This window comes from Dioscorea cayenensis, chromosome 10 (genome assembly GCF_009730915.1).
Source record: "Dioscorea cayenensis subsp. rotundata cultivar TDr96_F1 chromosome 10, TDr96_F1_v2_PseudoChromosome.rev07_lg8_w22 25.fasta, whole genome shotgun sequence".
In the NCBI taxonomy this organism is placed as follows: Eukaryota; Viridiplantae; Streptophyta; class Magnoliopsida; order Dioscoreales; family Dioscoreaceae; genus Dioscorea; species Dioscorea cayenensis.
The window spans coordinates 11,479,084-11,493,124 of record NC_052480.1 but is presented as its reverse complement, the minus strand read 5'-3'; the positions used below and the strand labels follow the sequence as shown (position 1 = coordinate 11,493,124).

Below are 14,041 nucleotides of genomic sequence, written 5' to 3'. Positions count from 1 at the left end.
TGCTTATTCGAGGTTTTAATCCTAATTTTAAATCGGTTTCAAGAAATACTATGAGAAAATATTGTCTTATTATTTATGATGATTATAAACAAAAATTAATTTCAGAATTATCTTCTTGTTCTTTGAAAATTTCTCCTACTTCGGATATTTGGTCTTCTTAATTTCGAACAAATTATCTTTGTGTTACCGCTCACTATATTGATAATAATTGGGTTTTGCAAAAGTGTATTTTAAGTTTTTTTGAATTAGAACACCGCCATACCGCAAGTGTTATTGCAAGTTATATAACTCGGGGTATTAATGAGTATAATATTTCGAGTTCTATATTTTCAATTAGTTTGAATAATGCTTTGGTAAATAACAATACGGTCTATATTTTAAAAATGAATTTAATGCCTTTATTTTCTGGGGGTTTTTTTTCATGTGCATTGTGCATTTCATGTTTTGAATTTATGTGTTAAAGATGGTTTAAACATAATTGAGCCCAGTTCAAAATTCTATTTTGTATGTTCAAAATGGTTCAACCCGAAGACATGATTTTCAAGCTTATTGTTCGGAAAGGGGGAGAAAATGTAAAAGATATATCATTGATGTTGAGCATAGGTGGAATTCAACTTATGAAATGTTGGAGTGTGCTTATAATGATAGAGATATTATTTCTATGTTTATTAATGAGAGATTTCCCAAAGATCATGTCACTAATTATGATTGGGAAGTTAGCTATTTAATTAAGGAAATTTTGGAAATTTTTTATGCTTCAACTAATATTTTGTCCGGTGTTTATTATTCCACTTCATCTATTATTGTCAACCAAATATTTTTTATTAGTGAGATTTTTGCAAAATATAGAGAAGACCCTAATTTTGCTCCTATTATTGCTCCCATGGAGGAAAAATTTAAAAAATATTTTGGAAAAATCGAACCACTTCCTATTTTAGCTATGTTTCTTGACCCCCGTTTTAAAATTGATGGCACTTTTTGCATAATTGATTCTTATGATAATAATATGGGTTTTGATCATTCTTTTTTGGAAGAAAATTATTGTTCTTTTTTTTATGACATGTATAATGAATATCATAGAAAATATGGTGATAGAAGGACTTTCAATATGCCTCAATCTAGTGAAAGTTCCTCTTCAAGCACCAAAAATAGATCCACCACTTATGTTGTAAATATAATTAAAAAAAAAATTCCCATGGGTGCTTCTTCTTCTTCTAATACTAGTACTTCTTCTACTTCTCATGAAATAAATCATTATTTAAATAATAATATTAATAATTTCCTTACATCGGAAGAAATGGATAGTTTTGATATTTTGGCATGGTGGAGACAACAGGCGCATAGTTATCCTGTACTTGCCGCCATGTCTCATGATCTGTTAACTCCACCGATGTCTACAGTAGCATCGGAGTCTTGTTTTAGTGTAGGAAAAAGAGTATTGGATGATAGGAGGAGCAGAATGAATAATCAAATAGTGCAAATGTACATATGCTTGAAAGATTGGCTAGATGCTGAAGATAGCTTGCAAGGCAAATAGAATAATTCACCCCTAATGACGGCAGAGAAGGCATATATACTGACGTAGAAGAAATAAATTGATGAGCCTCAAGCTTGAAATATGCCAAGATTAATCCTTTTTATTGTTTCAAATGTTCAAATTAAATAAAAAAAATAAGTATTTTAAAGTTTACTTCAAAATTCAAATAATAGTTGTTAATTGTTATTTTTGTTATTTTTACTTTTTTTTAGTGATCTTTTCGGCCTTTTCTTTTGTTTAAATATTTTGTAACTTTTAGTTTTATTTAAATATCTATTTAAGTATTTTAAACCCTATTTGACTATTTCCTAATTTTCCTTCATTCCTTGATAGCTTTATCTTCAAGCTTCTCACCAAAGTGGCAAAGCACATGCTGAGGAAGCGGAGGGTGAGAGGTGGGTTTGGGAGGTCAGGAAGATGGAGCCGTACTCGATTAGGAGTTTGTGGGTGAGGGATCGATTGAAGATGAAGATGAAAGGGCAAGATCCGATGTGGATTGTGAAGATGAGGCAGTGTTTGGAGTGGAGATTGCGGAGGACGGGTTCGATGTCGGCTACGGTTCGCCGGAGCCAGATAAGGCTTCCGATGATTGGGATTTGAGAGGGCCAGGTGGGAGCTTCTTCTTGTTGTTGATTTCATGGTTGTTAATGGTAATTGAGGGTTTGAAGAGGAGGAGGATAAGAGTGAGGATGAAGGAGATGGTGATGAGAATGAAGAGCCAGAGTTCCATTGTTGCTGCTGCTTTTTCTTCTTCTTGTTGTTGCTAGAGATGGCAATAATACCCAAACCCGACCCTACCCGACCCGACCCGACCCGAGTTTGACGGGTAAAACCCGATTTGACTGGGTTTCGGGTCGGGTTCAGGTAAAACCCGACTCATATGAAACGGGTGCGGGTGCGGGTATGGGAATTCTAATACTCGACCCGTACCCGAACCCATATTTGACCCGAAATTAAAATTACTAAAATATTTATATAATATATATACTAATATGTTCTACAACTTAACAATTTAGGGTTTTTTTTATTTTTCCTCTTTGTTTAATCTTGTAATTTTATAAAAAAATTATAATTACTTTTAAGTTATTTATATATATATATATATATATTTTTATTAATTTTTTTAATATGGGGGCTAGGGCGGATATACCCCCGGGTACCCAATTACCCGTCGGGTACGGGTGTGGGTTGGGGTTTTTAAAACCCGTCTGGTTCGAGTATATTAGCGGGGTAGCGGGTACGGGTACGAGTATGGTAAAACCCGCACCCGACCCGACCCGTTGCCATCCCTAGTTGTTGCTATGGCTTTTCTTTGATTTATTTAGAGCTAGCAATTGTCCTTGCTTTAGCATCAGTTGTAATGTTTAGATTTCATCCCCATTCTCATCTCTCTCTCTCTCTCTCTCTCTCTCTCTGAATTGGAATATGTATGAATTTTGTTTAATTCATCGCGTTGGTATTGATTTTACTCAATTTTGAAATATTATTTGCATACTTTACTAAAACCCTTTCAATTGAAAATTTGATTTTTTTTTTCTGATCCTTTGTTTGAATTTTTATTTCTTCTAATGCTCTCGTGATTTTGTTCAAATTGAGATTTTTTTTTTCTTTCACGTTATCCAAAGCCCTTCATATCCACGAAGAAATTTTCAAATGTTTCGGGTTTAACATATTTTTGCATTCAACTTGAATACTTTTCTTCTTGTGTTCAAATTGATTCTGTTTAAAATTGGGTTTTTACTTATTTTTCATTCTTAGAATTAGAAACTCTTGATTTACGACTTTACCTATGAAAGACCAAGTTTTTTTTTTTATGTGATTTTCTTCCTTTTTTATTTTCTTTTGCTTGTATAGTTCTTTTTTTACTGAAAATTGAGAATGGTTCTTGGGTTATTTGAATCTTTGTGTTGATTGAACTAAGGATTTAGGCCATGGATTAAAAGAGCCTGCAGGATTTGATTTCAAAGATAAGGATTTTCATGACATTGGCAGTCATTGGGATACTGGCAGTCATGAAAATAAGAATAGATATTTTGTTTTTTCAAATATTTTATATATTATCAATTCAATTGATATATTTCAATTATGAGTTATCATGTTTGTTAGTATAGTAAATCAGTAGTGATAAATGATAATATAGTTTTTCAATTCTAGTAAAATTTAATTTATATTTATGTTATAATCATTAGATAATGTTTGATATATTTTTACTTTTTTTTAATTTTTTTAATTTTTTAGATATGTTTTTATTTTTAATATTTTATATTAAAAAAATATTAATGGGCCGGCACGGCACGAGCCTGCCTGGCCAAAGTGGGACGTGTCTTGTGCTGGCCTGACCCTCCACCATTTGCCGGCGGTGTTGGCCTGGCACGACAAAGCCATGGGCCGGGCCATGCCGGGCAGTGCCGGCCCATTTGACACCACTACCATGCATAGCGGTGTAAGCGAGCAGAGCTACTCGTGAGCTATTCGAGATCGGCTCGGATAATATTCGAATTCGATTCGAAATTCTGCGAGCCGAGCTCGAGCTCGAGCTACTCGAATAGTTTTACGAGTCGAGCTCGAGCATCAAAATACCCAACTCGATAAGCTCGCGAGCCTAATCAAGCTTTCAATATAAATTAAATATATAAATATATATATATATATAATATTATAATTTTTATATCATAATTTTATATATAAGTACATTATATATATCTTATATATGAGCTTAAACGAGCTCAAGTCGAGCTTATATTTACGAGCTTTGATTCGAGCCTAGTAGAACTAATAGGATGTCGAGCTTCACGAACCGAGCTCGAGCAGCTCGAGTAATACACAAGCCGAGCTTGAGCAAAGCAAACTAAGGCTCGAACGAGCTCGAGCCGAGCTTCGAGCTTCGAGCTTTACTTACGAGCCAAGCTTGAGCATGTTAATACTCGGCTCGGCTCGGCTCGTTTACACCCCTAACCATGCATTCTTCATGATCTTGAATTCTTGCCAATGATAGAATATTCCTCTCTCTTTTAAAAATAGATCTTTCTAAAAAGGAGTTCTATCAAAGATATGATTTATCATCCGGATTTTACCGAAGATAGATAAATATACTTTAAATAAAACTTACCTTTCTTGAAGAAATTTTTTAGACTTGATGCACTTTTCAAAAATAGTTGATCATCATATGACTCAATTGAGAGGAATATCTACTAAACACAATCTTCATCTTGATCTTTTTTGCATGTCATGACATAAACATTTCATCGTCTTAGTCATTACTTTCTTTGCTGAGTCATCATTGCCACGTCACATTCTTTTGCCACGTCACCTCTTGGTTTGTCATATAATACCAATCCATGTCGTCAGACCTAACACTGTATATTTAAATTCCTATGAATCTTGCTCCTCGTCGTCACCATGCTTTATCAAGATGCCAATCTGGCAAAGTGCAGATAATGAGACAATAAAGGACGCCAGAGAAAGAGAGGGCAAGTGAGAAAGACATAGGGGAAAACAGAGACACGAGGGGGTGGGGATCAATAGGCCCCGTCGGCTACAAGGGGCGGGCGTCCCCTTGTGCCTCTGCCTCTGGTTGGGACTAATGGCTTGTTGTTGTTATAGCCATTAGTTCATATACAGATATTTTGTTGGTAAATAAGAATGAAAGATTAAGGGAATTTTTTCAAATATTGAGTTGTACTAAAACTTTAGAGTTTTTCAAAATTTGATTTAATTAATATGAATAAAATTAAAATTAAAAAATTATTTTTTAAAATAATAAGAAATTTTTATAAAAATTTACAATTTTTGCAATTAATTATAATTTTTTTAGATAATTAAATCTCTATTGAAATAGATTGATGACTCCTGATTTCTGAAGATCTATGCCACCTGTCTTCCCTTCTCTTGCAAATTTTGGGTTGCTTTCGTAAAAAGTTACTTTTTAAGGCAACTTTTCTAATTCCTTTTTTATTAAAAGCACCAATTTGAAGATTTATCTAAAACTACAATTTCAATTTTTTTTTCTTCTTTCATAATTTATATATATATAATCTATTTTAAAATTATCAAATTCTTAACTTTTGCAATAAAAAGTTTTCAGTAACTAAAAAACCCTTTTGCCTATTTGAAAGGCATCATCAATCAATTTTATTTTAACAACTAAATTCCCGTTAAGATTAAAAAGTGTTTTGACTGCATTTTATTTATTTATTTATTTATTTATAATAAAATGAATAAATCATGCAAAGATATGTAGATAAATAATTACTATCATAATCTATTTATGCTTTTATTAGAACTTACCTTTTTCAACCAAGACATAAATATTTTACACATAGAATCTCGTGCCAATAGATAAAAAATAATTGGTTTTATTTTTAATTTTATTTTTCTAACTTTTTATCCTAATTACAAGTATATCACTGATAATAATTATTTATTTTTTGTGAAAGCACACGAATGCTAGTGTTGCCCAATTTTATTAGTCAATCTAAATTAATAATTTTTAATGATATAAAAAAATTTCTTTTGCGTATTGCTGGTATGGTAATTTAATGCCATTTCAATAATTACATTTTTAATTAAATTTTTTAAAATATAAAATTTTGAAATAATAAAAGTGCATATTTGCATACATAAATTATTATTTTTTTAACGACAATATAGAGTTAATTTTATTGTTATTCAAAACTATCCTCAAATTTCCTTAAGTGTCAGCCTGCTTAGTCCTTGTATTAATATTTTTATATTCATATTAATTTATTATAAAATTTTACATTTTTCACCAAATTTCAAACAGTCATTATTGTCAATAAATAAAATAAAATAAAAATCAAACAAGTACAAAATAAAAGAACTTAGTCTTTTCATAACATATAGAACATATGCATACCAAAAGGTCTTTGATCTAGCGATACCGATCCACTACATAAAGCTTGATTTGTAAAAATTTTATTGCTCGAGTTCAAAACAGATTCAACATAGTGGTGTTAGTTTGGCTGAGGGAGTAGGCTTATGACCCAATCCTCTTATCAGAGTGAAAATGTACAAATAGACTATTATTGCCGCTGTTTATATGCCCGTGACTCTATATGCACTTCTTGTATTTGTCAAAAATTATTAATAAAAATAGAATATATACATCTTTAAACAAAAATGAACAGAACTTCACCAAAATTTTCACGCAAGCAAAAACGCACCACTTGTGTTATTTATTTATTTTTGAGAGCCAAAAGGTGCATCCCTGTTTACACTTTTGTTTTTTTAAAAGGACATCTCTGTGATCTTTAAAAGCAAAATGCAAAGGTGTAAAGAAGTACAAGACAACCAAAAGAAAAGGAAATGGAAAAACAGTGGTTCTTTCTCTTGCACAGTGTAACAAATGGGTAAATTTTTTTTTTTGAGTCACTAAACTTTGGTTCATTTTCATTTTGATCACTGAATTTCAATTTATATCAATTTAGTCATTCAACTTTAATTTGATTTTAACCGGTAATAAATCAAGGATTTCAACCCCCAATTGATTACATGGCTATCTAAAAATCTAAGTAAGTCCTCATATTGACACATTATTAAGTCTATTAGAGATGTCCACGTCATCGAAAAACAGCCACATCATTCATTTGGAGGTTGAAATATATTGATTTACTACGAAGTGAAATGAAATTAAAATTGAGTGATCAAATTGATACAAATTGAAGTTCGGTGATCAAAGTGAAAATGAGCCAAAGTTTAGTGACTTACTAAAAACAATCAACTTAAGGCTTGTTTCAATAGTCAGAAATTATGACATAATCCATACAATATAGTATAATTTAATATTTTTTAAAAATTATGTCATATTGACTGTTTGAGTATTTATTTTAAAGTATAAAATTATGGCATAATATATGTATTATGGTATACAAAAATATTCTCTTGCACATTGCAAAAAGTCTCTCTTCTTTTTTATCCAACCACCGGCCATTGGTCTATCAACAGTCCGGCTAATTTCTGGCGACCGGCCATCATCCGGCCGGCCTCCGGTGATCGAAAACCGGCGGTCCGACGGGCCTTCGGTGACCGGCCACTAGTTCGGCCGATCTCCGGTAACACGCCGGCTGTCCACCAGTGGTCCAGCCAACCTCCGGCGGCCAGCCATCGCCGGTCTGGTCACCTACCGGCTGGTCTTCGACGACCGATCACCAGTGGTCCGTCCATCGGGCGATGGTCCACCGATGGTCCGGCCAACTTCCGGTGACCGGCCACCGGCGGTCCGGTCGTCGATCGCACAGTCTCCGTAATTTTTTTTTTATTTTGTTAACCAAACACTAATTTTGTAAGAATAAAATATACCATAATTTCTGTAATAATCACTTGTACTTTCTACAAAATAAAATTATACCATTTTTTTTTTATTTTACACCCAAACAGGCCCTTAGATAGAAAGAAAGAAACTAAGTTGCTCATGTGACCAACTTTTCTTTTGGTGAGTGATATTTACATGCCCAAAACAGTTGACTTCTATTCCCTTGACATCATCAGTTTTTGAGCCAACCAAAGCATGAACAGCCCTGAAAAGAATGGAGGAACAAAGATTTCAAATCAATTGATTATAATAAAAGTGGTACATGGTTCTTCAATTGTTGCAAAAAAAAATAAAAATAAAAAAAAATTTAAACAAAACAAAGTCTTTCGAGGAGCAATATTACTAAACAGATAATAGCATGTGAATTTTGGATTCAAATGATATAAGATGAACAAAATTCCTTACAGAAGGGCCTCATAAAAAGCAACTTGGTGATCTTGTACCTCAAAAATACAAATATACATCATCAACAAAGAAGAGTTCAATAAAGTTTTTTAATTTTCAAGAAATAAGCTACAGTTAGATTTTTTCAAGGAGAAATAAGCAAACCTGATAGGAAAGAATATAAATAACAAAGGATTAGGTAGGAACATGATGGAATTAAACTTGAATCACAAAGTATAAATAAGTGTTTACAAGTAGCTCACCTAGTTATCCTTCAAAGAGAAACTATTTGAATTTTAATAAATCAATGCATGGATAATAGTGAAAAAAAATTCAGAGAAAAGAAGCCACTTATGAAATCACCTGATTTTTATTTGGTTTTTATTCTGAATTAAGTTAATATTAGTTACTACAATACAATAGTAGTAAACTTATTCCTTGAATAGTAACCCAACAATATCACTGGAGCATAGGTCTTAATAAGTGTAACTTTGATATACAAGTGTACTTAGACTTCAAGAGGCTAAAATGAATGAACTTGTCTGGCTTAAGGGCCAAAACCAACATGTTTTCCTCTTAAGGACAAAAATGAAACAACAGGACTTCAAGAGCCAACATAATTTTTTTTTTTTTTTCAAAATATGCTAATATCATTCCATGATGCTATTAAATCCTCTCAAAGGGAGAAAAAAGGGAAGGAATAAAATGAAGTGAACCTTTATACAAATCAGCCATCACTATTTACCTTCAAATACACATTTTATAATCTATCTAATTTATGAATCAAGACCAACATATTATCACTTGAGCTGTTACCATAAAAAATAATCCAATTTCAGAGACCACTACTGACATTAAACATTTTCAACGTATTAATTTATTCAACAAAGAGAAAGTTATACCAACCTACCATTAGGCCTTATCACCAACACACCTTTTGACATTGTAATTAGTGTTGCATCAATAAATGTGCAATAATTCTGGTCTAAAAAGATGATCATATCAGCAATAATGAGATTGAGGATGAGAATGAGAATGAGAAAGAGAAACCTTGGAATGCGAATTGTTGTAATGGGGTTGGTTGAGGTGGGATGGCTTTTTTTTATCTGTGATGGGAGCTTTGGCAGAGCCAGTTTCCCTCTCCTGTCTTATGTTGCCAAACAATTCAGTGTAGTTCTCAGTAGTTGCAGGATCCTTCTCATCCCATCCACCAAACCTTGGGACTGCTGATCCACTGTCTTCCTGTTATTTCCACATCCCAAAAAACCAAATAGCAAAAGTTATAAGTGTTTATATATATATATATAATATTTATCTTGTAATTTCATACATATCAATTATCAATATGCAAAATATATGCCTTTTAAGAGTATATGCATAATCAAAGTAGCTTTATTTTCTCAGGTACATTGGACCAAGTTTATGCAAGAATCACTGATATAAATATGAATAAGAGAGAGTCATTCTTAGCTAGACCCACTTCAAATCTTCTATGCAAAATTATATGAAATAAATGGTTAGTTCACATATGTACTAACAAGTAACAACACATAAACAGATGTGCATATTAATATCTAATATAGATATGTATATCAGATTTGATCATTTATCTAAATCAGTGAAAATATAAAAAATCAAGATCATAATTTTGATTATAAATATATGTTTTCTGCAGCATTCATGCGAAATACCAGATAAATAGTCAAAAACCAACAGACATCTGCATCGAGATGGGTCTATTATAAACACATACACATATATTTGTCTTCTGATAATAAATCAATATTTCTTTATTCTAGATGTATATAAATAACAATCACTAATATATATGGCTATACATACCAGATTTTAAATTAAAAAATAAAAAATTCACACACACCAACACACACATTAACCGTTCAAAATTACTTGATTACTTAGAAAATTTATAAAGATCAAATTTGCATATAAGCAAATTTCTATGAAATTTTATATAAATATTTAGTAAGACCAATACTATTCTTACAAAGTACAAATCACATTTCTCTAATAAAGGCCTCAAATAAATAAGAATCCTTAATTTTTTTTTCTCAAGATATACAAGATTACTAATCACAATCTATTCAGAAAGTTTGGTTTGCACAAACGATATAATTCATGCAGTTCCATATTCCCTAAAGAACTATTAACTGATGTCTTCTTTTAAACCATTCTATGTTCACTTTTCATCTTGGATCACTATATTAAGTTATCTTCTCTGAAAAATGAAGAAGAGTTAAACATACAATTTTAAATTTATTTCAGTTGACAACTGAGAATAATATATATATATATATATATAACTTTATACTTCCCTTCCCTATCAATAGTGAATTTGTTTTTGGCTCCATTTTTTTACTTTCTTATTTTGCCTCTTATAGGTTTGCTTGCTTACAATAATGCTATAAAAGAGATCTTTCTGTAGAACACCTTCAAAATTTTAAGGTTTTTAATTTATATTACAAGTTAACTCCCCAATAAATAGTGAAAATGCCTTTGGCTACACTTTTCTCTTCCCGTTTTGCCTTTTATAGGTTGCATGTGTACAACAATGTCATCAGTGAATGCTAAAACTAATCTTTTGAGATATTTATAGAATAGCAGTCCCAAATTTTGTGTTTAGCATATATTCTATTGAAAACAATCCCATGAATGTATAACATAAAGATAAATTTGCACACACACACACACACACACACACACACATATATATATATATATATATCCGAACAAATATGATGATGAGGTAGGAATGCAAAAGTAATCTTTTCAATTTAAAAAAATTAACAATCCAAATTACATAAGCATTAAAATATACATGTTATATCCATAATAATATTGGTGTAGTAATCTGTATCCATCATATCATCTTAAAGTACCCAAAACTTACTCCTGAACTTAAATTATTAAAAACATATGAAAAACTGGAAACAAGACCAAATATAATTTAGTTTTCTATAAAATTATTTTGTTAAAAAACATAATCACACAAGTCATTAGAGACGTGCATGTAGGTAAAAAAACTATCTTTAATCTTATTATTAATTATACTCAACTTCAATACTGTACAATATAATTAAGAAAGATTTTTATTTTATGATTAAAATACATAGTTCTTGTCTACTCACAGTTTCATTCTCTAATGTATCATGATTATTGTCCAAGTTCCATGATGTTTTTTATGTTCATATTTATTTCTATTTTATATATAATGCAAAATTTATTTAAAATAAATAATAATGAAAGTAATGACAAGAAGAAGAAGAAGAAGAAGAAGAAGAAGAAGAAGAAGAAAGATTACCCTATCAAGAACTGGGAGGGCACCCTGTCTCATCCTAGTTCTTGGAGGAGTGTGAGGAGTGATTCCATGGCCAGGGCCAGCCTTTGGACTTCGACCCTGTTGCTGATACTGGTGATGAGGATGAAGCGGAGACTGCTCCACACTACGGTCAGACCCAGCGCTCATTCTCCTTCCCTTGCCTCTTTGAGGCATTTCATCAAACAGCTTGCGTGCAGGGGACTCATTGAACCCAACCACTTCCCCAGCCTCTTCTTCTCTGCTTGGGCACCCCACATGCTTCTCCTTTAGAGCATTCCTAGTTTTCTCCGGCTGCGGCTTTGCTGCTGGTGTTGGTTGTGACTGGGAAGAGAGGTGTAGTTTTTGTTGAGGATCGTTGGGGTTGATCAATCGCCCGGCGTTCCTACCTTTGCGAGCGTTTTCGAAGTAGGCTGTGTACAGCTCTTGCTCGCCGTCTTCCCAGTCCCCATACTTCGGAACATGCCCTTGCTGCTGCTGCTGCTGCTGCTGCTGCTGCTGCTGCTCCTGCTTACAAGGTGTTTGATTATATGCTTCGATGTATACATACACATACACATACACACACAAATATACAGGGACATGTCATCTACAAACGATAGTTTAACAACTGTTGGATTTACTTCTGATCAAATCTTTTAATAAACAGTGATATATAAACAGTATTATCAAATTATCAATAGTGTAAAATGAGAAGAAGGAATAGTGACGCACAATCATTCGATTATAACCGTAATATAATAAATCACATGCATAATGTTATTATTTCGACTGTTCGATCATGATTGTGATAGAAATATAATAAATCATACTTATTCACTTATACTTTTATCCTCTTTTATTTGCAGACATCCGCAATAAACTATTAGCATATATATATATATATATATTATACCTATGTATATAGATATTTACAGGTTTGTATATATGGCTAAATTTAAAACCCTAAAATAATATAAACTTGTAAACTTTTTTTTTTCCTTACAATTTCAATTTATTATTTGAATCAAAATTACACTAAATTAATTATTCTATTTTACAGCAATATCATAGTCATACAAAAATATATTGATATATGAGGACCCATCATCTAAGGATGTCCCTAGATTTGAAATCTATGGATGTCTACAGTAGCCATCAGATGGTAATCTAACGGCTCTTATCATTATGAACAATAGAAACCGTGTTCTACAATATCACGATGATCATCATCTGAAACAAAAAAAAACAACTTAACATTGCATTGTTGTTGATAGGAGAATTAAATTTGAAAACCCTTCAAAATTTTAATTATACTTGAGTTATTTTTCTATAAAAAATGTACAATTTTTCATAATAAAATAAACATTAATAAAAACAAGATTTTAACTTTTAAGCATCTCGGAGATCAAACAAAACCTAATGTTTAATTGGATGAATATGTAAAAAATGAATTCCAAATATCATATTTGATTTAATAATTGAGATTTTGGAATTATATTTGAATAAAAACATGTCCAAAATCCCATTAATTTTGAATATCAAATACCAAAAAATCCAAAGCATCAAAACAACAGTAACACCAACAAGAAAAGAAAAAAAGCAAGGAACTTTAAACTTAAAGTTTAAAACAAAGAAATAGAGGTCAAAACTAGTGTCTATTACCCAAAATAACAAGACTATATAATGTTCAAAGACAAAACAACTCACAGCCATTTGATGACAAGCTCCAACAAATGGATCAAAAGGTCCTCCAAAAAAGCTTCAAATTAAATGTCTTTTTGAAAATCCTTTACCAAGCTCTAATTCAATCACTTAGAGAAGAAGAAGAAGCAGACAAAGAAATAAGACACCAAAGGTTTTCTTTTGACTTTTCAAGATGGTAGCTAAAGACTTGTTGGTTTAGTCTTTGTTGCCCAAATGATGCTTGGGGAAACGTTTGGGAAACGAGTTTTTTTTGGGCATGATTTATTAGAGACATGGTCAAGCATCAGGCACTTCTTGTTCAAGACTTGGTCTCTATGGTTAACTTTTTTTAATTTTATTTACTAATTATTTGGCATCTAGCATAATACTTTTATTATTATTATTATTATTTAAGTTGTACTATTTTTATACTATTTTTTTATACTATATATACATCATGACATCCGAGCTCCAAGATCTGCTTTGAGTCACTGTTTATATTCATATAAAAAAAGAGTCATTGTCCCTATTATTCCACAAAAACTTAGTTATAGCTTGGCCATAGTTATAAAAAAAATTATTAAATACAAATAAAATATAAGTTTTTTTTTTAGAAGTGTGACATATGTGAATACCCAGGAGTGTGTGCTCAAGTAGCATTGAGATTCCACCTGTGTGCTCTCATTTGGCAGGTGCAAAAATTGGATTGTAAGTTCACTCCACATTTGGAGAACTGTGACACCAGTGAGCCCAACTCATTTAAACTTGGACATTGAGCTTTCCATAACCC

General features: G+C 31.8%; 1 protein-coding gene across 2 annotated transcripts; it reads right to left on the bottom strand.

The window, feature by feature from the left end:
* Positions 1-7,886: 7,886 nt before the first annotated feature.
* LOC120270662 (RPM1-interacting protein 4-like) lies at positions 7,887-13,417 on the bottom strand. 2 transcript variants are annotated; one of them, XM_039277727.1, is made up of 4 exons: positions 13,276-13,417; positions 11,572-12,093; positions 9,303-9,494; positions 7,887-8,073 (listed from the first exon to the last, which is right to left on the bottom strand). In XM_039277727.1, the coding sequence occupies exons 1-4, from the start codon at positions 13,279-13,281 to the stop codon at positions 8,041-8,043; spliced, it is 753 nt and encodes a 250-aa protein (XP_039133661.1). In that variant the 5' UTR covers positions 13,282-13,417; the 3' UTR covers positions 7,887-8,040. The 2 variants fall into 2 exon arrangements, with proteins under 2 accessions (XP_039133661.1, XP_039133662.1); XM_039277728.1 differs by having other exon boundaries at positions 11,572-12,090; positions 13,276-13,412.
* Positions 13,418-14,041: the final 624 nt, after the last annotated feature.